The sequence below is a fragment of the Lontra canadensis genome, unplaced genomic scaffold (genome assembly GCF_010015895.1).
Source record: "Lontra canadensis isolate GAN:19392208 unplaced genomic scaffold, GSC_riverotter_1.0 scaffold31, whole genome shotgun sequence".
Classification (NCBI taxonomy): domain Eukaryota; kingdom Metazoa; phylum Chordata; class Mammalia; order Carnivora; family Mustelidae; genus Lontra; species Lontra canadensis.
The window spans coordinates 911579-937236 of record NW_022631025.1 but is presented as its reverse complement, the minus strand read 5'-3'; the positions used below and the strand labels follow the sequence as shown (position 1 = coordinate 937236).

The 25658-nt window shown below is 47.3% G+C and overlaps 1 protein-coding gene across 4 annotated transcripts; it reads right to left on the bottom strand.

Moving 5' to 3' along the window:
- Positions 1–1048: 1048 nt before the first annotated feature.
- On the bottom strand, positions 1049–25245 carry DIRAS2 (DIRAS family GTPase 2). Of its 4 annotated transcripts, none has more exons than XM_032866414.1 (2): positions 24958–25245; positions 1049–2072 (listed from the first exon to the last, which is right to left on the bottom strand). In XM_032866414.1, exon 2 carries the CDS (start codon positions 2035–2037, stop codon positions 1438–1440), a length of 600 nt encoding a protein of 199 aa, XP_032722305.1. In that variant the 5' UTR covers positions 2038–2072; positions 24958–25245; the 3' UTR covers positions 1049–1437. The 4 variants fall into 4 exon arrangements, with proteins under 4 accessions (XP_032722305.1, XP_032722303.1, XP_032722304.1 ...); XM_032866412.1 differs by lacking the exon at positions 24958–25245 and adding an exon at positions 24562–24699 and having other exon boundaries at positions 1049–2104; XM_032866413.1 differs by lacking the exon at positions 24958–25245 and adding an exon at positions 24562–24699.
- Positions 25246–25658: the final 413 nt, after the last annotated feature.

Genomic DNA, 25658 nt, shown 5'->3' with positions numbered 1-25658 from the left:
CCCCTCCAGCCTCTTCCACCTGCCAGGCAGGAAGCCCTGCTAAAAGGAAGATTCTGGAATCGGGGCCAGTGTGAGCAAAGCCAACTCGAACAAACAGGAGGGCTCACGGGCTCTGTCAGTGGGAACTTTCGGAAGCAAAGCCAAACCAGACTGGACAGAGCAGTTAAGCTGAGCGGGCTGAGCCTGCCTCCAGCCTCCATCCCATCTCCTCACCAGCACGCAGGAACCAGCAGATGCCCTGATTTGGTCTGGAGGATTAAGGATGCACACAAGGTCATTAAGAGGAAAAGATCATTGTTTCCGGAGTGGAGAGCACGTCGAACAGCGATGAGAAGACACTGGTGTCACAGAGCATGCAAGATAACCCATTCCTTGTACACGCTTTCCGGGAATATGCTTCTGTTACAGACGGATCATCAAGAACACAGTGAACGACTTCTGATTCGAAGTATTTCATTGAGGGGCAGAGGATGGCGTAGAGGTGTCCATGTGACTTAGAAAACAGATGTGCTTCTGGTCTTCGGATGGCCTTTGCTGGCTGTTCCAGCGGCATTTGGTGGAGTTACTGAGAAGAAGGAAACCATCTTGGAAGGCAAAGAGCTGTCTAAAAATAATCGCCTTTATTTAAAACCTGAGGGGCTGGAAGAAGCAGACCCCTCCTGGGTCAAAGGGAAGATAAAGCACATCTCTAAAACCCTCGAGGGGAACTCACCGAGTGCCAGGACACTGCGCTAGTCGGTCCAGATACCCTCGCTCCCACCCTGCAGGGTGTCTGACCCAGCAGGATGCCACCACTGTATGTAAAATAAATCCTCCTAAAAGTGACAGGGACACCCCCTAATGAGGTCTGGTGTTGGGAGTGCCTCCCCCTTAAGCAGCAAACCTCACGTGTCAGGGACCCATCAGCGAGCACCGTCTGGGGGCCACTGTGACATGTTATTTGTGATTCAGCTAAAGGACCTGAAATGGAATAAACTTGGCCTGGGCTCCTCCCCTCCTGCCCCTCCCAGCCCCAAAGGTGTCCAGCTTTGAGAGAGTTGCGGGGGATGGCCTGGTCGGGGTGAGCCGTGGCTGGGGGTCCCACACTGTCGCACGCATGCAGATGGGACCCGCTCCTGCCAACCCAGACCATCCCTTCCTGGTGAAGCCGCCTTTGGAGACAGCCAGAGCCTCTCCATCCCCCACGAGGCCGGGCAAGGCAGGGCGTCCATCCAAAGGGCTGGGCAGAATCCCTGATTCTGGAGAGGGGTTGCTTATCGGTGGTGGCATGAAGGGCCCTCTCGGGAAGGACAGGGCGTGCGGCTCGGTCCAAAGGCGATGTTGAACACGTGGGCATCAGACATGCTACCCTGACGATGGTGGGTGTCATGTGAGGTGGGGAAGGGGATGGGAGTGGGGATAGGGGGACACGCTGTGGCTCCTCCCATGGACAGGACTTCACATGACCACGCATTTGCCCTTGAGCTTCTCTTTCCTTTTCTGCTGCTTGCTCTTTTTCCCGTCGATCTGGAGGCTCACGGTCCTACGCTTCTCCAAGTTGAGCAGCTCCTGGAAGAGCTCCTTCACGTTGTGGTTGAGCTTGGCTGAGGTCTCCATGAAGGCGCACTTCCACTTCCGGGCCAGGGCCTCGGCCTCGCCGCTCTCCACCTCGCGGCTGGGGCTCTCGTCGCACTTGTTCCCCACCAGCATGATGGGGATGCTCTCCACGTCCCCTTTGATCTCGCAGATCTGCTCATAGATGGGCTTGAGCTCCTCCAGCGACTGCCGGCTGGTGATGGAGTAGACCAGGATGAAGGCATGGCCCTTGGAGATGGACAGCCGCTGCATGGCTGGGAACTGGTGGCTGCCTGTGGTGTCGGTGATCTGCAGCGTGCAGATGCTCTTGTCGCAGCTGATCACCTGCCGGTAGGTGTCCTCCACCGTGGGGATGTAGCTCTCCCGGAACGTGCCCTTCACGAACCTCAGCACCAGCGAGCTCTTGCCAACGCCCCCGGCCCCAAACACGGCCACGCGGTAGTCATTGCTCTGTTCCGGCATGTTGCTTAGGACCTCTGACTGTCACCAGGAAGCACCTAGCCGAGGAACCAGACGTGGGAGACAATTCGTTTAAAAAAAAGAAAAAGAAAAGAAAAAGAAGAAAATCTTGAGAAGGAGCACATTACCCTCGTTTGGTAGCTTAAAAAGAACAGGAGGGATATGTTTTGCTTTCATGCTCCCGACATAAGATAATTTGAGTTTCATTTTAAAAAGTCTAGAATTCTAGTAATTATGGTCAATCTCCAATTTTCAGTAGGACCGACCGTTGCTCTATTAAGTAGTAACTAGAGTCAGTCTGTTTCTCCTTCTTAGACCACGACCCTGAGCAACCCTGTGTCTAGGGAGAAGGTGCCGAGTCAGTCCAAGGGAGGTGGCATCAAGGGAAGGGAAAGGGGAGATGGGCATGAAGTACCCTCCAACACACACACACACACAACCACAGAGGACCCTTATTGTTTCACCCAAAGTACATTCAAGTCATACTATATGATTTTTTATAACTACAGGGGTGGGGAAGAGAATGCTGTTAATATTTATTCAATGTTTATATTAACCCATGAAATCCTCACCACCTACAGCCCTGGTGTCACTGTCCCCATTGTGCACTGAGAACACTAGAAGCACAGAAGGCATCAGGGAGTGTAACTTCCCGGACTTCACGTGGCTGGAGACAGGTGGGCCTGGCACACAAACCAAGTGTCCCTGCCCCCCCCCCCGCGGGGGGTCCCCAGGCCACCTATACCAGGAGCTGGAGGCAGTGGCTTGGTCACTGCCAAGGCCGTGGTATGGACTGGGTCACTGAGCAGCAAGCGTTGACAGGTAACTACAATGCTTGGAGGGCCCACTCATTCAAATCAAATTTCAATCAAAATTAAAATGATTATAAGTACTTTCTTTTTAAGAATTACCAGGAGTCACGTGTTATTGAGGTAACAGAAGAAACATCCACAAGTGGTTGCTAAAATGGAGCAGAATGGGGTTTTTCTTCATTACAAACATTGCCTCTCGCCCAAGAGGAAGTGTGCTGTCCTCACATATGGATGACCAACTATCTTTTGTCCTGTCTCTTCTCCGGGAAGGAAGGACATGTAACAGACAAAGAAATAGAGAATTAAGCAAGATCCATTTTTCCCCCCAGGTGGACAAGACTGTAGAAATGTGAAGCATGGAACCCATTTCTTCCAGGAAACCACGGTGCTGCTGATCACGCTTCCCATCTCCAGTAACTCATGGACCATAAGAAAAGGGACTGCTCAGCAAAGTCAATTTCAGAGGCCAATGATTAAGTGTAATTAGCCATAGAAATGAATAGGTGTAACTATGTCCAGTGGCAGACAGGGCATCAGATCGAAGCCCAGGATGCCGGCATTCCATCTTCCAATTCTTCTCTGAGCTTCAGTGTTTGCCTCCAAACCAGCTCAATGAAATCTTCAGCCGTACTTGCAAGCACTTGGGAATCCCTCACCAACCAGGAGGCTGAAGAAGCATCAAATGTCCCAGGAAAACACAGAGAGGTGTCAGGTAGTTCAAAGATAGCAAAAGGCTTAAGGAAAGCCCGCTCCGGAGTTTGGACAATCTATTAAATGCCCACAAGATCATTGTGATCAACTTAATAGTGCAGAATTATAATACACTGTTCTACATTTAAAAAAAGAAAATGCAGTGGTCTCTGGGACCTGGCTTGAAACCTCAGAACAAACCACTCTCTGTTCTTGGGAGGCCAGGTCCACACTCAGCCTTGCTTGTACTATGGCTGTTGAGCTCAGTCTGGACTGGGAGCATCCACCTGGAAGGGAATGTGTCTTAAGCTCCGTATTCCAAAATCTCTATAGCCCTTGGCCTTGAGCTCACGCTCATCCTGTGTGTGCTGAGTATGCGGCTGGCCTTGCTAAGGTGTCTCCATTATTCCGCTGGCAACCAAAATGGAGAAAGCCAACATGAAACACAAATAGGAAGAATCCAGAGCTACAGCTGTGCACTTGCCCGAGAACTATCTACTGAGCTTCCTGGAAAGACCAGGCTCTGGGCGAGGGGTCAGAAAACCTGTGTGCAGAGGGCAGACCTAAGGCAGGGGCTCTGTTCCCATGGATTTTAGGATTAAGTGAAGCAGGCAGAAATGAGAAGATGACTTCACAGATAATTAATAAATTATATCACAGTGGTGCTGCAAAAGAGGTGTCTGAGGGCAACTCATCCAACCCGGGATTCCAGACACGGCTGCCCTAAGGTGGTGGCATAGAAGCAGGAATCTGACAGTGGTCGAATCATAAGCCAAGGCAGGAGGAAAGCCCAGTGGGACCCTCAGGAGAGATGCCACCAAGGGCTGGGTGAAGATGCGGAGTGATGAACATCACATTATCCAGGAGACATTGCCTCTTGCCAATGTCCAAGGGCGGGAGTAGAGCCAATGTTCATGCCGGGGTACTAAGCCAGTGCTGCCATCTGGGCAGAGATGGGCAGGCAGGTAAGTGGTGGCATGTCAGTCAAGAAGAAAGGCAGGTTTGAAGAAGATGAGGAAGCAGCTGTGATTGCTTCAGGTTTGTAGGACAGACAGGTAGAGATAGTATCTGTTGGTGACTGGGCTTTAGTCTGAAAGGTCAGCAGAGAAGTCTAGTCTAGCGATGAATGCGTAGGTCTCATCTACACAGAAATAGAACTATAAAAAGTAAAATTGGCCAGGGAGAAGGCACATAGCAAGAGAGAAGACCAAATGTCAAATCTGATGTAAGAGAACTTGGTGAGTTATCTACTTACACTTCCTGCACTAGAGTTGCCTGCAACGGAAGATAGACGTAATAATAGCACCTTCTTTTCAGAGCTGCTAGGGGGCGCTAGTGAGACAAGACAAGACCCAGCACTGGTGTGGTTGGGAACCCAAGCTCTCTGACTACATTTAGTGAGGACTGGGCAGCAAAAGGGATCACAAAGGAGCAGTAGGGTCAGGGGTACAAACTGGAGAGAAGGCACAAAGTGTGAAGAAGGCAAAAAAAAAAAAATTGTGGAGGGGATGTAGCTGAAGCAGTGTTTAGAAGGAAACTGTAGCTATGAATATCTCTGTTAAATAAGAATGAAGATTGCAAATCGGTAGCCTAATCACCCACCTAAACCCAAAGTAAGAAAAATGTAGGAAAGATTAAAGTGAGAGTTAGTACAACAAAGAATAGAAAAACAATAGAGAGAAATCAAGAAACTCAAAGCTGGTTCTTTCAAAATATCAACAAAACTAACAAACTTTTTGCCAGACTGACCAAAGAAGTGAGGAGACTTAACTGCTAAAATCAGAAGTGAAAGAGGAGACATTACTACAGACCTTGCAGAAATATGATGTGTTATAAGGAGCTCCTGTGACCTGCCTCATGGTAACATGGTAACACTAGTGGCTCAGATGAGACAGACCCAAACTATCAAAGCTCAATCAAGCAGAAATGGAAACTCTGAAGAGACCTGTAGCAGAGTAGTAATCAAAAAACTATCCATAAGGAAAGGCAGGTCCAGACGGCTTCACTGGTGAATTCCAGCAAACATTTGAAGGATTAATACCAACACTTTACAAACTCTGCCAGAAAGTGGACTAGGAAAGAACACTTGTCACTGTTTTTGAAGCCCTGATGCCAGCTTGAAGAAAAGATTTCACAATAAAACTACACACCAGTATCTCTTATGAATATATACAAAATCTTATGAATATATACAAAATATATGAATATATACAAAATCTTATGAATATATACAAAAATCTTCAACAAAATACTAGCAAACTGAATCCATCAATATATAAACAAGATTGTACATTATAACAAAGTGAGATTTATACCAGGAATGCAAAGTTGGTTTAACATTCAAATATTACTATAACATACCATTATCAATAAAAGACTAAAAAATTTATAGATCTCAGTAGATACAAAAAGGAATTAAGTTGACAAAATTCAGCACTCAGTCATGATTTAAAAAAAAAAAAAAAGAGAATCAAGAATAAAAGGAAATTTCCCCAACCAGAAAAAAGGCACATTATGCAACAGGGAAACTAAGAAAATACTTAATGATGAAAGACTGAAAGTTTTCTCCCAAAGACCAGGAAAAAGACAAGAGTTCTCAGTCTTAGAGCTTCTATTTGCTATTTTCCGGGAGGTTTTGACTAGAAGAAAAGTCAAGAACATGAAATAAAAGGCATCCAGATCGGAAAGGAAAAAACGAAACCATTTATGGCAGACGGCATAACTTTGTCCATAGAAAATTTTAAGAAATCTTCCACAAAGGAAAAAGAACCAATAAACTACCCCTTAAAGGGTTTTGGGTGTCCACGTGGAAATCAACTGTATTTCTACATGCTTGCAATGAATAATCTGAGACAGATTTAAGAAACCAATTCCATTCATAGTATCATCAAAAAGCGTAAGATACTCAGGAATAAAATTAATGAGGAAGCATAAACATTACACTGACAATTAAAAAATATTGTTGAAAGAATCTAAAAGCCTAAATAAGTGGAAAGGCACCCATGTTTAAATGTCAGAGGACTTAATTTTGTTAAAATGGCAATATTCCTCAAATCACCTATGGATTCAATACAATTCCTACAAAAATCCCAAATGGCTACTTTACAGAAATTGACAAGCTGATTCCAAAATTCACATGAAAATTCAAAGGGCCCAGAATAGTGAAACAATGTTGAATGTAGAAAGAAGGGAGAGGAGGGAAGGAAGGAAGAAGGTGGAGAGCACGTACTTCCTGATCCCAAACTCACTGAGGGGCAGTAAGCCACTGCGCGTGCTCATCTCTTGATTCTGAAACGGATTCGCAGATACAGAGGAAGAGGTCCAGGGACCCCAGTGTGAGAAGTGACATGTTCAGGGTTAACAGGGTGGTCAGCCAGATTGTTCTGAGTGAACCTCATCTTTCAAAACTATCATGTGAATGAAATATCAAAATTTTTCAGACATCATAAAAAACCGGGACACCTCATAGGTTTGGATCTCAGACCCAAGTTCAAAGAAAATATCCTTACTGATAGAGTGTAGGGCGGTAGCAGGTGGAGGAAGACTGGGACAGCACTTCATATAATTGGTGTGCCAGGGGCTGTGGAGGGAGCCAGAGCCACCTTGCAGTGCATTTGGGGGCCGCAGGACTAAAGAGATGGCCAGGAAGACAAGCGCGGACTTCTCTTAGAGATTCAGGGCTTAAGGGAAGGGGAAGGGATAACCAGTCTGGGGTACTCTAGGGGAAAGTGTATCCGGATGGGTCTCGTGGAGACACAAAACCCCCACCCCAGACCCACCCCAACCACCTGTGATGTTTCAGCTTAAAAACTTTCAAACAAACAAATGAACGATGAGTTGATTTAAAAGATAAAGGAGATCGTAAGACGCGCTTTCATCCACACCCAGGCCCCGTCCTTCCTTCTGCTGCCTGTCTCTCTTTCCAGAAATAGCCGCTGTTGAAAAGAACGGGCACTCAGTTGTCACTTCCTGATGTTCACCATTATAATTTTAAATAATGCACTCGCTGCTTGAATCCTAGATCTTAGTGTCTTGACTTGCTGACTGGGCCATGTCCTTCTGTGGGATTAGCACAATGCCTTCCTCAGCTGCCTAGGCTTTGTTAGTTCTCTATTTTTAAAGTACATTATTTAAAGTACAGTATTTCAATTTTCTAGGTACAATACTGACAATTTATTCTAAAATTTATATTAAGTCTTTTGCCTGCAGGTTGTTTCTAAACCCTATCAATAAACAGCATTAAAAGGGTTCTGTAGGGACGCCTGGGTGGCTCAGTCGGTTAAGCATCTGCCTTCGGCCCAGGGTCTTTCGATCGAGTCCTGCATCAGGCTCCTTGCTCAGTGGGGAGTCTGCTTCTCCCTCTGCTTGTGTCCTCTCTTTGACGAATAAATAAGAAAAATTTAAAAAAAGGAAGGGGGTTGTACAGATTCTTCAAGGCAAAAGTAGAGAGTAGGATTGAACCCACTGAGGAAAAGGTCACTGTCAATCAGACTTTCCTGACTGATGCGTAATTTTCTGTGTCAGCATCACGGGGGGTCTTAGGTTTGGCTAGGTTTTTCCTCCTCGCTTTTTTTATTTTTTTACCTTGGTGACTCTTAGTTGCCAAGTTTTGGATTTCAGTCTATCATCACCTTCCTTGGATCCATTTTTGTTTTGGTAGAAACATTACTGATAAATTCTGATGCCACTGACACTTCTGAGTGCATGCCTTTCTCACCTGATAGATGCAATCCTGCAGCCAAATTAAGCTCAAATTGTGCTTTCCTCAGATTTTAAGGATTCTCTGATTTTTAACCTTATCATCCAGGGATACCCATGCGACACCCAAGTCAGTAGGAGATTCTTATCTCTAGAGGGAAGCTGGGATCTTCCCTTTTCTTTGGCAAGCAGAGAATATTCTCTATACTCTGGGAGTTACAGCATCTCACCAGGATGGACGGAGAACTGCTTTTTAATTGTATTTTGAGGGTTGGGGAAGGCTGCAAAACCTGATCACCTCACAGCCTGGCCAAATTTTCTCCTCTTTTTAAAAAAGTGCATCATCCCAGCCGCCATGCCTTCTCTCTCTTTCTGGAACTCTTCCTAGGTGATGGAGGGAGTGTGCCTGTTCCTGATTTCTCTAGAATCTTTCCCCTTATACTTTCAAGAACCTTTCTGGCACTCTGATCTTCCTTTCTCACAGAAGCACTTTTCTTTCTTATCTCAAGGAAGGCGACACCATGCTGTCAGTGAGAACGCTGACTGACATTTTGGCTGCTGTCCTTGTCACATATCTGAGCTATCTCGGGTTCTGTCTGTCCATTGTTCACGGCCGTTGTTTTCACGAATGTCTGCTAATCCCCGGTTGTCCCCTGATTTACGAAAGAATCACCATGTTGGCTGGGAGGGGCAGCTAGAGGGGATCTCCGGGTGCACAGATCTGTCCCCCAGAGCCCGTGCCCTGAGTAGGACGACAGTCTGGATACGTCTCTACTCTCCTTTTCTGGAACTTGCCTGGATTCAACACTCTCTCATCCCCTTACACGTCTGAAAAGCTTATACATAGATAAATGAGGGAAAGGGAGGAAATGAGCCATCCCAAAGTATCATAAATTGCATGTCTTACACTAAAGAATTCAAAATGAGACATTTTAAATATGGAAACTGAGGTTAGCGGTACGGTATTGTGATTTATAAGAAATACACATTTGATCATTCAGATGATGAAAAGACATTTTTCGTATATATTTGGTCTTCGTCATGGTTCCTGGCCCACAGCTTCCAAAACCCTTGGCATCTCCTGAGTGAGGACAGCAATGGGAGTGTCTTTTAGTAAAAGATCTGGTCTCTAGAGCCATAAAGGGGAAACGAGTGTCTTTTTACTGACGAGGAGCCCCTTTCCACCACACTGGGTTTATGTTAATGAGACGACCTTTGAAAAGTGCCTAAAGATTGGGGGGCTGGTTGCCAGGGGAACCAGCCCTAAAGGGAGCCTGGGAATTTGCAGCTTCCCTTCCTCCCACCTCCGGGGAGGAAAGAAGGCCTGGAGGTTGACTCTGCCAATGGCCAGTTATTTAGTTGATTGTGACCATGTAATGGAGACACCATAAGACCCCAAAAGGATAGGATTTGGAGAGATCCCGGGCAGGGGTGCATGGGGACTGCAGGGAGAGCAGGGAGAGGGGCACCTGGAGTGGGCACAGAAGCTCCACCCCTCCCTCAGCCCTGGCCCCGAGCCTCTCCTCTTCCATCTGCTCTCCCCGAGCTACCCCCTTACCTAATAAACCACTGACCTAGTAAGCCATGTGCTTCCCTGAGCTCTGGGAACCACTCTAGCAAATTAATCAAACCCAAGGAGGGGGTCGTGGAAATCTCTGATTTCTAGCCAGTCGGAAGCGCAGGCGACCATTAGGGCTTGCCACGGGCATCTGAAAGGGAGAGCAGGCTGCCTGCAGGACTGAGCCCTCAGCCCGAGAGCTCATCTCCTCTTGGCTACACAGTGTCAGAAGTGAGCTAACGGGCAGGACGCCCAGCTGGTACCTGGAGAAGTTCGGGGTGTGGCAGGGTGTGGGGGGACACGGGCCCTACAGGTGCTGTCACAGGGTGCAGAATGACAGGAGGCTATCCTAGCCTATAGGGCTAAAAATCAGGGAGAAATGGACTTCAATTTCCTGACTCACAGACGTTGCCCATCCAAACCTCCTGTGGGAGAAACAGCAGATTCCTATGAATGAGAAAAAAGGAGCATATCTGTAAAACCACAGTCTTCACCTGCGTTCTAGCCTGAATTAAGCTTGCGGAAAAAAAAGAGAAAATTATATATACGTATATATATATATATATATAATGTTTTCATATATATACACACACACACACACACACACACACACACACATATATATATGTAAAATAAATCATTTAAACCTAATCTCCTAGAGTAGAAGAATTCAGCTCATGAAGTGTGAGCATTTGGAAAAACCTAACCATCTGGGTGCTCTCTTGCCACAAACCCCCATCGATGGTCTGAGATCAAAGACACGTGCCTCTCCTGAAGATTACACGGGCGATCTCTGCTCCATCCTTGCCGTGGTTCTCCAGGGTGCCTTCTCCTCAAACACATTCGTCTTCATCACAACACTTATACTTCGTTGTTAAACAAATTCCAGGTAAATTCTCTAGAGAGGAGATGTACTTTTATTTATTTTTAGAATCTCCATTTAATTAAACATTCACTTCATGTCCCTTCTTTGTGGACCCTAAAAAATGATTGATTTGTTAGTGGGAAACATTTGTCAGACATAAAGAGTTAAACATCGGGGGCTTATCTTTCCCCAAAGAAGCAGACTCCTTTTCCCAGAACCTTGCCTCATGGTGTTCTGGAAACATCCTGCCCTGCAGCTTAAGGACAAGTGTTGAAACAGAGGACAGGCACAACTATCTGCACCCAGATAATGGGGCTCCCACCCCTGGGGGGTGTCAGGAGGGGGGTGTCCTCAGGTACCCCTGCAAGACTCACGGTATCCACAAGAATGAAACAAACGGAGAGACACGGAAATGCGGCTTGGATTGGGGTATATTATTCTTTAAGGCTGTCATTATTAGAGTCGAGTCATAGCCCGCAGCTGAGGCACAGAAGAAAGGTCCCCTGGTGATCATCTGATGCTGTCCCCTGGACTCCATGCTCAGAAACGTGTTGGAACAAAGTAACATGCATTTGGTGATGCTTTACACACTGCCAAGAGCCTGACTATCTTTGGGGCACTTTCTGCTTGCCTCCTTTTCTTCCCATGCAGGTATGGGAAATGAAGAGGCAAATCTTGCAGATAAAAATACCATCATCATCCTGGTCAGAGGATCAGTTCCCAGGTTGGACCTTCCACGCCCGCTGGCGCGAGCTAACCCCGCAGCTGAGTGGACCCCGGAGGAGGAAGGCAGTGGGAACAAGGGAACTCTGGGTACCAGGAGCAAGAAAGCGTCCGGTGCCAGGCGTCAAGACTCAGTGTGTGGCCCTGTGCAGCCCCGGGCCTTCCTTGCCATCAGCCTATTGAAACGGGCCTCTGCATAGGTGCACGTTGTTAGGTGGGCTTCTAGGTTGAGCCAAAGAAAAGCTGACAAAATGGGCCAGTGGCTACAGAGGTGTCCCTCAGACAGCCATGAGCTACTTGCTACTCCGGCCGGGGGGGTCTTAGCTAAGAAGTACTGCCAAGTCCAAGGTCATGAAGCTTCAGCCCCATGAATTTTTCTAAGAGTTTCATGACTTTCGTTCTTACAGTCAGGCCACCGACACGTTTTGAGTTAATTCTTGTATATGGTGTGAGAAGGGCCCAACTTCATGGCTATCCCGTCATCCCCACACCACTTGTTAAGGAGACAATTCTTCCCCCAAAGAACGATCTTGATCCTCCTCGTCCAAAATCAATGAGCCGTGCTGGTGAAGGCTTATTTCTAGACTCCCCATCCCACTCCGTTGGGCAATCTGTCTTCTTAGGCCGGCACCACGCTGTTTTATCTACTGTGGCTTTGCAGTGAGTTTGAAAATCTGTAGGTGTGAAGCCTCCATCTTTGAAGTTCTTTTTTAAGATTGTTTTGACTACTTGGGGCCCTTTGGAATGTCACACAAATAAGTAAATTGGACTTTGGCAAAATTAGAAACTTTTATGCAGCAAAGAACACGTTATCAAGAAAGTGAGAAAAGAAAACTCACAATGGGGGAAATATGTCCTACACTCTGATAAGACGCTATCATAAGGAAAAGACAGAGGACTCAGAACTGAGTAGCCAAACAAAAAACAAACCCACCAACATATGGACAAAGGGCTCGTCTAAATATTTCTCCAAAGAAAATGTACCTGTGGCCAAGAAGCACATGAAAAGATGTTCCATGTTAGTCACCAAGAAAACACAGCTCAAAGCCACACTGAGGCACCCTTCACACCCGTAGGATGTGCACTCTCCAAAACCCAAAGAAATGACCAAAAAGCAATCAGAGAAGACCGTGGAGAAATTAAACATAGAACTGGCACAGCAATCCACTTCTGGGTGTACATCCCCAAATAACTGATAGATAACAATACACAGACATGTAGCTAAAATACTGAAAAGATGCTCGCACACCCCTGTTCGCGGCAGCACTAATCACTACAGCCAGCAGGGGGAGCAACGCAGGGTCCGCGGACGGAGGACTCCGCAAACCAAACAGGACATACTCGCAATGCATCATTACTCAGCCATAACGGGGCCGGAAGTCCGGACACCTGCTATGGCACGGATGAACCCTGAGGACAGCACGCCAAGTGCAATGAGCCAGTCACAGAAGGACAGGGATGATAAGATCCCACCTACGTGAGGTCCCCAGAGTACTCAGATTGGTGGAGACAGAAAGCAGCAGGAGGTGTGCTAGGCCTGGGAGGAGGAGACGATGGAGGGTTAGTGTCTGACCGGGACGGAGTTTCAGTGTGGGGAGGTGACGGGTTCCTCAGACATATGGTGGTAGGACAGTATAAACGTGTGCCAGGCCACGCATGTTCAGTGATGCACAGAGGGTTTTGGAGGGGAGGGCGGTAGGGGGTTGAGAGGGCCTAGTGGTGGGTACTAAGGAGAGCACGGATTGCATGAAGCACTGGGTGTGGAGCATAAACAATGCATCTTGGAACAGTGAAAAAGTAAAATTAAATTAAAAAAAAAAGAAAATGATGCAAGCGGTGGATTTTACGTTGCCTGTATTTTAGCACAAGAAAAGTCTGATTGTAAGTGTGAACATTTTTAGCAACCACAGAACTGGGCCCTAAAGACCACACACAGGACACGAGCACAATGGACAGCAGCGGCAGGCAGATGGTCCCTCCCCTTGCTCACCCACGCTGCACAGTAAAAGCATTAATGGTCTGATCTGATCTGGCAAAACCAAACAAAAATCTAATTTCCTGAGAAGACCAATTAACACTGGCACCTACTTCCTGGACCCACTCTTCTACTGCACCAAAGGAGACATTAGGCATTGGCTTTTGACACTAAACCCCATGAGACTCGTGTCCGACATGGAAAGCACTCCCCACGTGAGCTTCGGCGAGACTCAAGGGAGAATTCTTGCACTGGATTTCGGACCTTAGTATAAAAAAGCTGCTGCATACCCCATTCACAGCTATGATATCACTGATAACGTAAAATGATGCTATTTCATATACATTGCATATATTACTTAAATTAACTTCACCTGGGGCGCCTGGGTGGCTCAGGGTGTCAAGCCTCTGCCTTTGGCTCAGGTCATGATCCCAGGGTCCTGGGATCGAGCCCCACATCAGGCTCTCTGCTCAGTGGGGAGCCTGCTTCCCCCTCGCTCTCTGCCTGTCTCTCTGCCTACTTGTGATCTCTCTCTCTGTCAAATAAATAAATAAAATCTTAAAAAAAAACTTCTAAAAAATAAATTAATTAATTAACTTCACCTGTGCCTTTATGTTTTAAAATGTAGTTTCTTTACAAAATGCAAAATTATATGTCTGGCTCACACGGTGTATTTGCTGGTATACAGTGTTCTGGAACAAATCCTTACACTTTTTTCTTTAGCAAACGTTCAACAACACGTTATAATTAATCCCATGAGTTACAAAAATTGAATTAAAGGTGATTTTTTTTAGAAAATTCTTAGAATCCTCTTCTAATTAATAGTTACAGGCGAAAAAGCCCCAAGTCATCAGAAAAAATACTGATTTTCCTGCTGTGACAAAGTATATAAAATAATATGTCAACATGTGTGGTGACAAACCAAAATCAGAATCCTATAGAAATATAGGATATACAGAATCCTATAAAATCTGTTATATATCTGAAATATAGGATATAGAGAATCCCATAGAAAGATAAATAAGAAATAATAATGCTCGAGGTGCAAGGAACCCATAGGAGAAGTTTCAGAGGAGAGATTTGCTACAGTTGAGCCAAAGTACAAAGGTCTGAACACACTTCTGTGCATCTAGTATTTGCTCTAACGATTCTCTCTCAGTGAGACGCTCTGGCACGGGCTCTCTTCTGTCAGTGTTGGCTGGTTGGTTTGTGTGCTCTCCCCACTCCTTGCCCAGTATCGGCACCGCAAAGGCAGGGTCCCTGCTGAATTCATTTACCAGGCATCTGACTCATCGGGAATCCTCAGCACGTACTAAGTGATTATCTGTTGTTGGAATACATTTCTGTGAGCCAAACAAGGAAAATCGTACCAGGGAAGATAAATGAGTCCTTCAAAGAAACAAAATGAAGTTGTGAAACACGGACAGAACACTGACCACTCACAGTTGACAACGACAAGTGAAATAAAAATTTCCAAAAGGAGATGTGCTAACATTGTAAGAGACAGAACCGGTGTGAATTTATTGTACCATTCAGTAAGTTCTTACAGCAAAGAAGTGTGAGCCCAACGTAGGCAGGAGCTCCCGGCTATCGTGCATTCTGGATACTTGGTTTAATTTTTCCCCTCACCTATTTCATCTACTCCCCTACCCCTGCCACCTCCGGGCTTTCCTATCTTGGCTATTATAAATAACACTGCGATAAACATAGGAATGCGTGTGTCTTTTTCAACTAGTGTTTTCATTTTCTTTGGGTAAATTCCCCACAGTGAGATTACTGGATCCTACAGTAACTTTCTGAGGACCCTCCATAGTGGTTCCCACATTGGCTGCACCAGCTTGGGTTCCCACCAACAGTGCACAAGGTTCCTTTTTCACTACATCCTCAGCCACACTCGTTATTTCTCGTCCTTTTGATTCTAGCCATCGTGACAGCTGTGAGGTGGTACCTCACCGTGTTTCCATTCACATTCCTGATGACAGGTGAGCTGAGTATCTTTCCGTGTGTCCGTTGGCTCTCCGCATGTCTTCTTTGGTAAAATGTCTATTTAGGTCTTTTGTCCATTTTTAATCAGATTATTTGAGGGGTTTGTGTATGTGTGTGTTGACTTATATACGTTCTTTACATATTTTGAATATTAATCCCTTCTTGGATATGTCATTTGCAACTATCTTCTCCCATTCACTAGGTTGCCTTTTTGTTTCATCAATGGCTCCCTTGGCTGTACAAAAGCTTTTTATTTTGGTGCAGTTCCAATAGTTTGATTTTGCTTTTGTTTCCCTTGCCCGAGAAGACATGTCCATAAATACAGTGCTAGGGCCAATGTCCAAGAGATTACCACTTGTGTTTTCTTTTAGGTGTTTTATGGTTTCAGGTCTCACATTTAGGTCTTTTATCTCTTTGAGTTTATTCTTGTACATGGTATAAGAAAGCGGTCCAGCTCCATTCTTTTCTATATGCCTATCTCCAACTGTGTTTTTAAATATAAAATAAGCATTTTTAATTTATAAGAGATAAGAATATATATTTATTATATTACATATGAGGCAAGTATTTTAATATATATATAAATAATATATAATAATATGTAATATACAAAAATAAAACCTTTAAGATAAGACTCAAATTCTTGAACACACTTTACAAGGAGATAAGAAGCAACCAGAAAAATGCCGTCTACTGCTGCAGAGCGGCTTCCTAATTACCTTGTAGCACGGACTATGTAAGTGTTGCCAAATGAAAAGGCAAGTCATGCGTTTATCTTTCATACAACATGCAACTGTTCTAAATTCATTGCCATTTTCTGTATGGCAGATGGCTTTGAGCAGTCGGCCATCTAGCAGGTATTATACAAAACTAAGCAGACTTTCTCTATCTCTGTGATATAAAGATGAAACTATAAGCATGAGAAAGAGACCCAGTCCCTCCTTTGGGAACACAACTGCCCTGTGGAGAGAGCAGTTTGGAGAGAGATGCATAAAATCACTCCCAGGAGAGTCATGTAGATGTCACTGAGATGGTGACACGGGCTGTTCCTGACTTTGTTCCCCTGGAGCAGAGCAACTAACATCTTGTCAAAAACAAGACAGGGGCATCTGGGTGGCTCAGTGGGTTAAGCCTCTGCCTTCAGCTCGGGTAATGATCTCAGGGTCCTGGGATCGAGCCCTGCCTCGGGCTCTCTGCTCAGCGGGAAGCCTGCTTCTCCACTTGTATTCTCTCTCACTATTTCTGTCTCTCTCTTTCAAATAAATAAATAAAATCTTAAAAAAAAAAAAAAGAAAAAGACACCACTGAGGGAATTTTAGAACACGGAGGTGAGGTGGAAACACCCTCTGCCTGCACCCCAGAGCCCAAGACAGTCCATGTTAGAGGAACCACCACACACTGACCACATCGCCCCTTCCTCAGGCCAGTGTAGTCCACGAGGACAGGCCTCCCCTGAGCCTCTGGTTCCTTCAGGGGGAAAAGAGAACCCAGGAGGGACAATCAGCCTGCCCCAGCACTGTGGGCCACTCTGTGGGAGTCCCTACTCTGATTCACACCATGAGACCTACAGCAGAACCTCCGGGGCTTACCACTGGGAACCTGTGAACAGAAAATCTGAACAAATCAATTACTAGTAAGGGAACTGACTCTGCTATAGAAAATCTCCCAGTAAAGAAAAGCCCAGACCAGATGGCTTCACTAGTGAATGTAAAGGAGAATCGACACCAGTCCTTCTCAAACTCTTCCAAAAAAAAAAAAAAAAAAAGAGAGAGAGAGAAAAGAAAGAAAGAAAAGGAGGGAATACTCAATACCCATATCAGAAAAGGATGCTATTAGAAAAGTAAATGACAGGCCAATACCCTGATGAGTTTAGACGCAAAAATTCTCCGTAAAATACCGGCAAACTGACTTCAGCAGCACGTCGTAAGAATCATTCACCTTAATCACGTGGGGTTTATCCCTGGGACACAAAGATGGTTCCACATCTGCAAATCAATGCATGTGACAGATCACATCAATAGAATGAAAGAAAATAATTATACGGTCATCTCAACAGACGCAGGAAAAGCATGGGACGAAATTCAACATCCACTCAGGATAAAAGCATCGACAGATTAGGCGCAGAAGAAACCTATCTCAACATAAGAAGATCATATATGGCAAGTCCACACTAACACCATCAATGGAGAAAGGTTGAAAGCTTTTCCTCTAACATCAGGAACAAGACAAGACTGCCCACTGACACCAACTCCTACTCAGTATGGTACTAGAGATTGTAGCCAGAGGAATTGGGCAAGAAAAGAAACAAAGGGCATTAGAATTGGACAGGAAGAATCAAAATTGTGTCTAATTTGAAGATAATATGGTTTTATATAGAGAAAATCCTAATGACTCTACCAAAACACTGTTATATCTAATCAATGAATTTCACAGAGTTGCGAGATATGAAACTTACATAAAAATCAGTAACATCTCTATACACTATCAACAAATTTTCTAAAAAGGAAATGTTCATTGCAGCCTATTTACAATAATCAAGACATAGAGACAACCTTAGTGTCCATGATGAATGAGGGCATGAAGGGGTCATGTAAATTTACACAATGGAATATGATGCAAGCATTAAAACAGCAAAGAACTCTTACCGTTTGCAACAACATGGATGGACACTGAAGGCATGATTCTAAGTGGGATAAGTCAGACAGAGAAAGATGGACACTATACAATTCCACTTACACGTGAAATCGAAAACACGCAAAAACCATTTTCAAACTCATTGAAAAAGAGTTTGCATGTGCAGTTACGAGAGGCACAGGGTGGGAAAGGGAAAATTGGAGGAAGGTGGTCAAAACAGAGACACCTTTAAGTTATAAATGCATGAGTTGTAGGACTGCCTTGTGCAGCAACGCTGACCGAGCCAGCGCGGCCCTGATATCCGCGGGGACGCTTGTGAGGATGTCAATCTGGCGTTCCCATCGCAAGGGGAATATTTTTTTCTTTAAAACCTTTTTTTCTCTTTCTTTTCTTTTTCCTATATTTATATAAGAAAATGGATATTAGATGAACCTGCTGGGGTGCTCATTTCACAATGTACATACATCAAATGACGAAGCTATGTGCCCCCAGCCTATACAGTGAATCAGTATGTCCATTATTTTTTATACAACTGGGAAAAAACGATGCTTCTACTATTATGTAACTTGGTCAGAAGCAGGTGAATGTGTCCGTAAACAACTCTCCCATCTGCACAACTAAAAACCTGAAAATCAGTCTTCTTTCCTAGCATTTTAAAGGTCTTCCAGATGACGGATTCTCACGGGTGTGGGCGTGCGCGATAAAAATGCACGGATGCAATACCCATCAGTCCCATTTCGAGAATGTGGCGCAGACGTCAGAAGGGAACGGAGGCCAGAGAAGGGCTCCCTGCAAAGTGGCCATCTGAGCAAAGATTTGCGAGAGGTAATGGCTGCACGGAAGGGTCAGGCCGTGGAAACCACAGGGAGCAGGGCGGGAAGGAGGGAATGACCGAGCTCTCCCGGGTGACATCTGCACGTGCCGTGAGGACGGACGCCGGACGTGGGGCCGATGCTCTTGGAGAAGGACAAAGAGCGTCAGAGGTCAGAAGCCGATGGGATGAGCAAAGGCAAGGACGTGGACTCGGGGGCCCTGAACCACTGATTAGTAGTGATTTGTGTCCTCTCCACAGTCACAATGCAAGTCAGCAGAACTCGCCACGGAAGTCTGCGGCGGCCAGCGTGTGTGGAATCCAATGACAGGTGACACTGGACTGTCCTCAGCACCACCTGCCCTCCGTAGGCTTCGGTCAGCACTGGGCCCCCCAGGAGCCTTACAGAGATGAAGAGACCAGAGCCACAAAGGCATCAAGCAGCGGACATGATTCCAGACACAGAACAGCATGAATTCAGGGACAGAGACGGGACCGCCTGTGGGGAGATGAGCTCGGTCAAGGAACAGAAGGAAAGAGTTGGCAAAAGGAGGAGCACGGATTTAACCAGAATTAGAACACGGAGTCCCTGCAGGCCCAGCTCAAAGAGCAAGATATAAAGAAAAAAAAAAAATCAATCTTTCAAGATTAGTTGGAGTGTGTGTTTCCCAGGTGAGCTAGGACGGGCCGAGGCCAGAGGCCAGAAGCCCCTCTGGAAGCAAGGTTCAATGTCAGACCAGGGCTCCACGCCGGCCTCTGCAGGAGAGGAACAAAGCCAACTTGTAGAAAGAGCAGAACCGTTCGACACTGACCAGACGGTGACCATAACCAGGGCAGCCGGGCGTCCGGACCCTCCAGCAGGGGCAGAGAGGCCCAGACAAGCTGCATCTCAGAAACACCTCCCATCCAGGCGCTCATGGCCTCAACGTTCAGATGCGGGAGCAGAGCCTCCGGGGGAGCGAAGGACTGGCGGTTGGTGCACAGCGAGGAGGTGGCAGAACCACACTTCAGCTGAGGCTCAGCAAACCCTGGAAGGCATCCCCGCGGGTCCCAATCAGCAACAACGGAACCAGAGCTCAGGATGCTAGAACCGTGAGGAACATAGAAACGTATGTTCTATAGGAACATACACTACGGCCAAGCCCCTTCCAGAGTGGTCTCATATTACTTTAAAAATGCAACAGCCATGTTGGGCAGCGAATCACGTATGTTTTCTGACTCAGTCGCCAGAAATAGTTCCTTGCCAAGAGCAGAGATCCGAGAGAGACCTGCTGGAGCAGGAGGGTCTTTACCGACATACTCAGCCTGCGTCGTAAGAAACCTGCTGTCGTCAGGTGTGGCTACACTGGCATCTCGTCAAGGAGGGATAGGCATGAAGTGATAGCCGATGAGTGAGAAAGCCGGAAAGATAAACTGCTGTGTCGTATCCCCAGTGTCAAGACACTATTTCACAGACAGCTTTCTGTGAGCCTCAGGGGACAGCTCCCGAGCAGGGCGCACAGCGAGAGAGCCCCCTGGTCTTACGTGCGCATGTGTGCGGACAGGTGGGGCTGATGGCTGGGTAGCACAGTTAGGAAGACAAGTCCAAGTTCATACACAAAGGAGAACGCCATCGAACTGGGTCCTCACTGGGGTAGAGCTGGTAAGCTGCTGGCTTTGTTCTAGGCACAGAGACCTGGATACTGATCATGCCCCCCTTGCCCAGTATCTGCTGAAGATACAGTCCACATTGAAAGTCACAGGCCTGGCCCGGGAAGACAATCGGAGGGTGAAGATGACGCAGGGAGGAAGGCGTCCCCCTCCGAGGACTCCTCTGTCTGAACTCTCATGAGCACATGGACCCTTCTGGAACCAGCTTCAGAAATGAAGGGAGGAGAACTGGGCCGTCTCCGTATTCCCTCACTTCAGAAAACAATCACTTTCCAGATGTTAATTAGCTTTAGAACAACACGGCACAAACTCCTTTCTTACAAGGTGCTGCTGTCTTTAAACTCATCCTGGCTCGGAGACAGCCAGCCCTGTGATAGAAATGCCCCCGCCCCCCTCCGTGGCTCACTGACCCCCAGTCGCCAAGGCCACCCCGGGTTGGGGTGAAGAAACTGACATCTTTTCATTAAGGTCACTCATTTCTGGTCTTCAAACAGTCAGTATTCATGGGCCAGTCGGTTATAAAGCATTGCACTTCACCAAACTTTACTTAATGGTGTTAAAATGGAGAGAAACATCAAAAATGCACACGCACCAGCGAAGGATAATTTGAAAATATCCGTGAATCACAGTCATTCATGCAGTAAATACATACTCACACGCTACTTACTGATTTTACAACAGGTTTGCTGTTACCTGCCCAGTAAAGGAATTTAAATATGAAAACTGAAAGATCTCCCGCGGGACATGGGGACTCGGCTGCTGACGTCGCCATCAGGGACTGGACAAAAGCAGACAGTCCTTGTGCAAAATGGCAACACCACCCTGCGTGGCTCCCTTTGTTTGTGCTACAGCAGATTGCCAGGCTGCAGGTGGGCCGGATCCACAAGTCTCTCTACTGGTTAATTCTCGGAGACCCAGGTATTTGACCCAAGGCATCTGACCCAACCCATGATTTGACCCAATTCTCCTGTTCTGCTGATAAAGAAGCAAAAATAGGTTTCAAGATCTCACAACTAGCTAGTGGTACGGAAGGGTAGGATACTGGTCTTATAGCAATGTGAGATTATCTGTATATTTATTTTTGATAGTGTTTAATTGGTTCAATGTAATGGCTTAATGGCTCCTAACCTTTCAGCTTTTAAATTGCTTTGTCACAAAGTTAACATTCCATAGCCCTGCTGGTCAGTACAATAACCACTAGCTGCATGGGCTATGGACCTCTTAAGTGTAGCTCATCCAAACTGAGATGCTCCCTAAGTGGAAGATCTATCATGAAAAAAAAAAAAAAAAACTTGTAAAATGTCCCATCAGTGTTTTGTATCAATTATATCTTTAAAATGTCACTTCTGAGAGACTGGGTTAAAGAAAATATGTTATTAAAATTCACCTCACCTTTTTTTTTAACATTTTATTTATTTATTTGACAGAGATCACAAGCAGGCAGAGAGGCAGGCAGAGAGAGAGGGGAAGCAGGCTCCCGGCTGAGCAGAGAGCCCAACTTGGGGCTCAATCCCAGGACCCTGAGATCATGACCTGAGCCGAAGGCAGAGGCTTTAACCTACTGAGCCACCCAGGCGCCCCTCACCTCACCTGTTTATTCTGGCTTTTCGAATGTGCTTCTTCGGACGTGGTTCACATGCTCTACTTATTTTGGACAGTACTGGTTTATAGCAAAATACTTCACTGCACTAAGGACGGGGGGACAGGGCTGCAAGGGATCTTTCTTTCCTGGATTTGCAAATGGCGAGAGCAGAGCAAGAGAGGCCATGAGAACATCTGCTCCAAGCCTCTGAGGAATCCTCACCCGGTGAAGGAAGAGAAACTTGCAAGACTCGAAATAAAACGCGACGGCCGTTAAATGACTTCAGGTTAACCCTTACTTGAATACGCGTGTGTACATGTAACTTGTAAAACCGCATCAGCCCATCGTGACGGTATAACAACCATCACCTTCCCTTCTGATCAAGAGCAGGTATCTTCCTAGCTAAATCGTAACCAAAACCGGTGTCCTAGAAACCAGTTGTGTCTTCAGAGAGACATGTGCTTCTTATGAGTAGCTACACCAGACGGAGCGACTGGCGGGCGGACAGCTAACGCACCTGACAGGTGAGAACGGGACCCAGTGGTTATCTGAATTGAAACCTGCAGGTCGACACTGCGCCCTCTCTGACTTAGAACCGTGTGCTGGCAATCTCCTCACTCCAGAAAACCAAATGCTCCTCTATAACAAAGAAATTTTTTTAGTGCAAAAATTCACTGCATTTACCTTGGAGGCGGGGGCGGCGAGAAATGATGGCTCTGTCCAAATCAGAAGGTTAATTACATATCAACTATGGCAACAAAATTAGAAGAACAAACACGCGTTTACTGTCACAGACACGCTCTCTTTTGACAACGAATGTGGGTTATTTCTCAAAGGCTCTAATTTTTCAGTAAGATGTGCAGGTAGGCGAGCGCAGACAGCATTCCCTGATTGCTGACGACGCCAGATTGCCAGCCGCAAGCACGAAGGCACTCCCACAACTCGGAATTCAATTTGGGTGTTTTCTGAGTCTCTCCTTAGAGAGGAACAACTATTAAAGCTGGAACAAGAAAAGATTCTGGAGGTTTCTGCAATAACCGTGCACATTTAATTGCCGTCTGCAGGGGTAGCTCAGGAGGAAGCAGGGATTCTAGGTGCCCTGAGACAATCACCTCTCCCCGATCCCTTCCCTGTGCTCACCACCTGGACAATCGCCCCGTTTACCAAACCAACCGCCATGTGTTAAAGGGGATGAGAAGGTTTCCCTGCCTTGTCCCTCCTGTTTCTGTGAGATGAGCCACGGGGCTTCCAGTGTCTCAGCCCACACGAACGCTGGGCTCCTGCACTTCCAGAGACAGAACTGTTGACGGTTCGCAATTTCAGGCAATGAAGCCCCCCTCCAAAAAATAGTATCATCCCCCCACAAATTTGTTAAATTTATCCTAATTTTACCCTCCCCTTTTCTCTCCCTCCCACTCCACCCCTTCAAATCCAAATGCCACTGGGAAAGAAGTGCATTTGGACTGATCGAGAATATGAAATGCTCTGGCTTTCTACCGTTACCTAGAAAATCGTCCTTAAAAAGAATATTTTATAGGTTTTTAGTTCAAAGCAGGGAAGGTCTCCTATGCTATGACTAGCTTCTCGCTTGGAAGGGGGTCGTTCCGAAGTTAATAAGGGCAGAGATGTAGAATAAATCCCCAAGGGAGACGAGCTGTGTCACTGCACAGTTGGAAGGACTGAATCCCACCACGACGCTGTATTTCTGTGGCCAATGGAGGGAACTAGGGGGTGCACTGAGCCTCCAGTTTAAAAGTCTCCCAAACCCCCAAGAACGGGAACTGGTTTTAAAGGAGAAAACCAGCAATTTTCTGGCCGGACGGGGGATGGATGGAAGACTCAGGGCGGGAAGCCAGGGCGAGAAGCCAGCCCCGCTTTGCAGGGAGCCCGGGAGCTGGAGCTCCGAAGGAGTCATTGTCATCTCCGGGAAGCCACGTTCTTACAACTACAGAAGGGGTTTGGTGGGCATTTCCCCTGCGCCTGCCCTTACCCCAGGGCACACGGGGCAGGGGCACACATGAAGAGCTCATGAGAAAGGAGCTCGTGAGAGCTCCTTTCTTTAAAAGGAGAATTAAAATATATCGCCAGGTCTCAGCCAAGCTTAGTCAAGGGCTGCGGTGCGGTGGGAAAACATGCTGAGCCAACAGCAGTCCCAACGTGCTCTGCATTTTCTTCCCCTCGGACCCCATCTCTGAGGACTCTGCAAACCCATTCGATCAACTTCCACAACAGAACACCTGCACCGCAGGCTTTTCTAAAGCACTAACTCCTGTTTTGGAAGGAATCCCCAGGAACGCGTACGAGACGGGTTTTCTTTTTGCAAGAACACGTTATGGACGAGGGGCCGGGACGCACGCCCTCGCGGACAAGGATACAGAAATGCAGCTCGTCCCCCGCGGGCCAACTCCGCCAGCCCGACTGCTGACTCGCCCTCCCGGATGGCGGCGATCCCTTTCCCGGGGGCTCGCCCCCGAGGATGCCCGGGCCATCGGAGCCCCACTGCGGACGCGGCGAGGCCCCAGCGAAGGAGGGGGGGTCCTTACCTGAGGAGCCGCACAACTCTGCCCGGAGCCTCTCCCGAGCTCGCCTGGCATAGGACAGGGCAGCGCAGGCTGTGCGCGCCGGGCTCCTCCCGAGGCAGGCGGGGCGCGCGCTCCCTGGCGCCGCCGCCGTGACGCTGCTGTCAGCTGCTCGCCCGCCGTGCGCCCCGCCACCTGCGCCCCGCGCCCCCGCGCCCGCGCCCCTTCGCCCCGCGGCCCCAGTCCCTGCGCCCCGCGCGCCCCGCGCGCCCCGCGTGCCCCCCGCCCCTGCTCCTTGCGCCCCTTGCACCGGCTCCCCGCGCCCCCGCGCACCTGCGCCCCACGCGCTGCCCGCACCTGCGCCCCGCGCCCCCCGCGCCCCCGCGCACCTGCGCCCCGCACACCACGCACACCCCGCACCTGCGCCGCCAGGCCGGCTGTCCTCCCGCCGTCCTCCTCTCGCTCGCTCTTCGGTCGCCGACTTCTGAGCCCTGCCAGCTGCTGCAGCCGCCGCTGCTTTTGCTCAAATGGCGCCTGCTCGCCTCCCAAGAGCTTTTAGGTGCCGCCTACTGCATGCTCCTGGAATAGATGGCCAGGACTGGGATTTTCTGAGAATTCAAGGAATTAAAATCATTCCATTGAAAGTGCGCCGGGTTCTTTTGTTTTAGATCCTTCGCATCGGCAGCTGTAGGCGCTACGAACCACCTAAGCTTCTCTTGCAACGTCCAGATACGAAATTAGAAACCAGCTCAGTGAGAGGGCAGGTGAAATCAGGCCGTGCCCAGAGCCACCCACACGGCGCAGGTTAGTACCTTCTCATTTAATAGGCTCCTGTGACAAAAGCACCATGGGCAATCCGGGGCTGGAGCTGCCTTTCCCCTGAGTAGTTCCACATTAGCGTTTGGAGGAAATAACCAGGTTTATTTTCTGGCATGGATAAGCCGTGATCTCGAAGAAGCATTGATCGGAAACAGGTGAATCAGCAGGATATAAGATTTATGGCCAACGGTTCGGTGCCAACATGTTTCCAACGCTTGCCTGTAACACTGATGGAGTATGGACGGTAAACTACAGCTCTGAGGAATAGTCCTTTGCCCTATTATAACTCGTTCTTTTTTTTT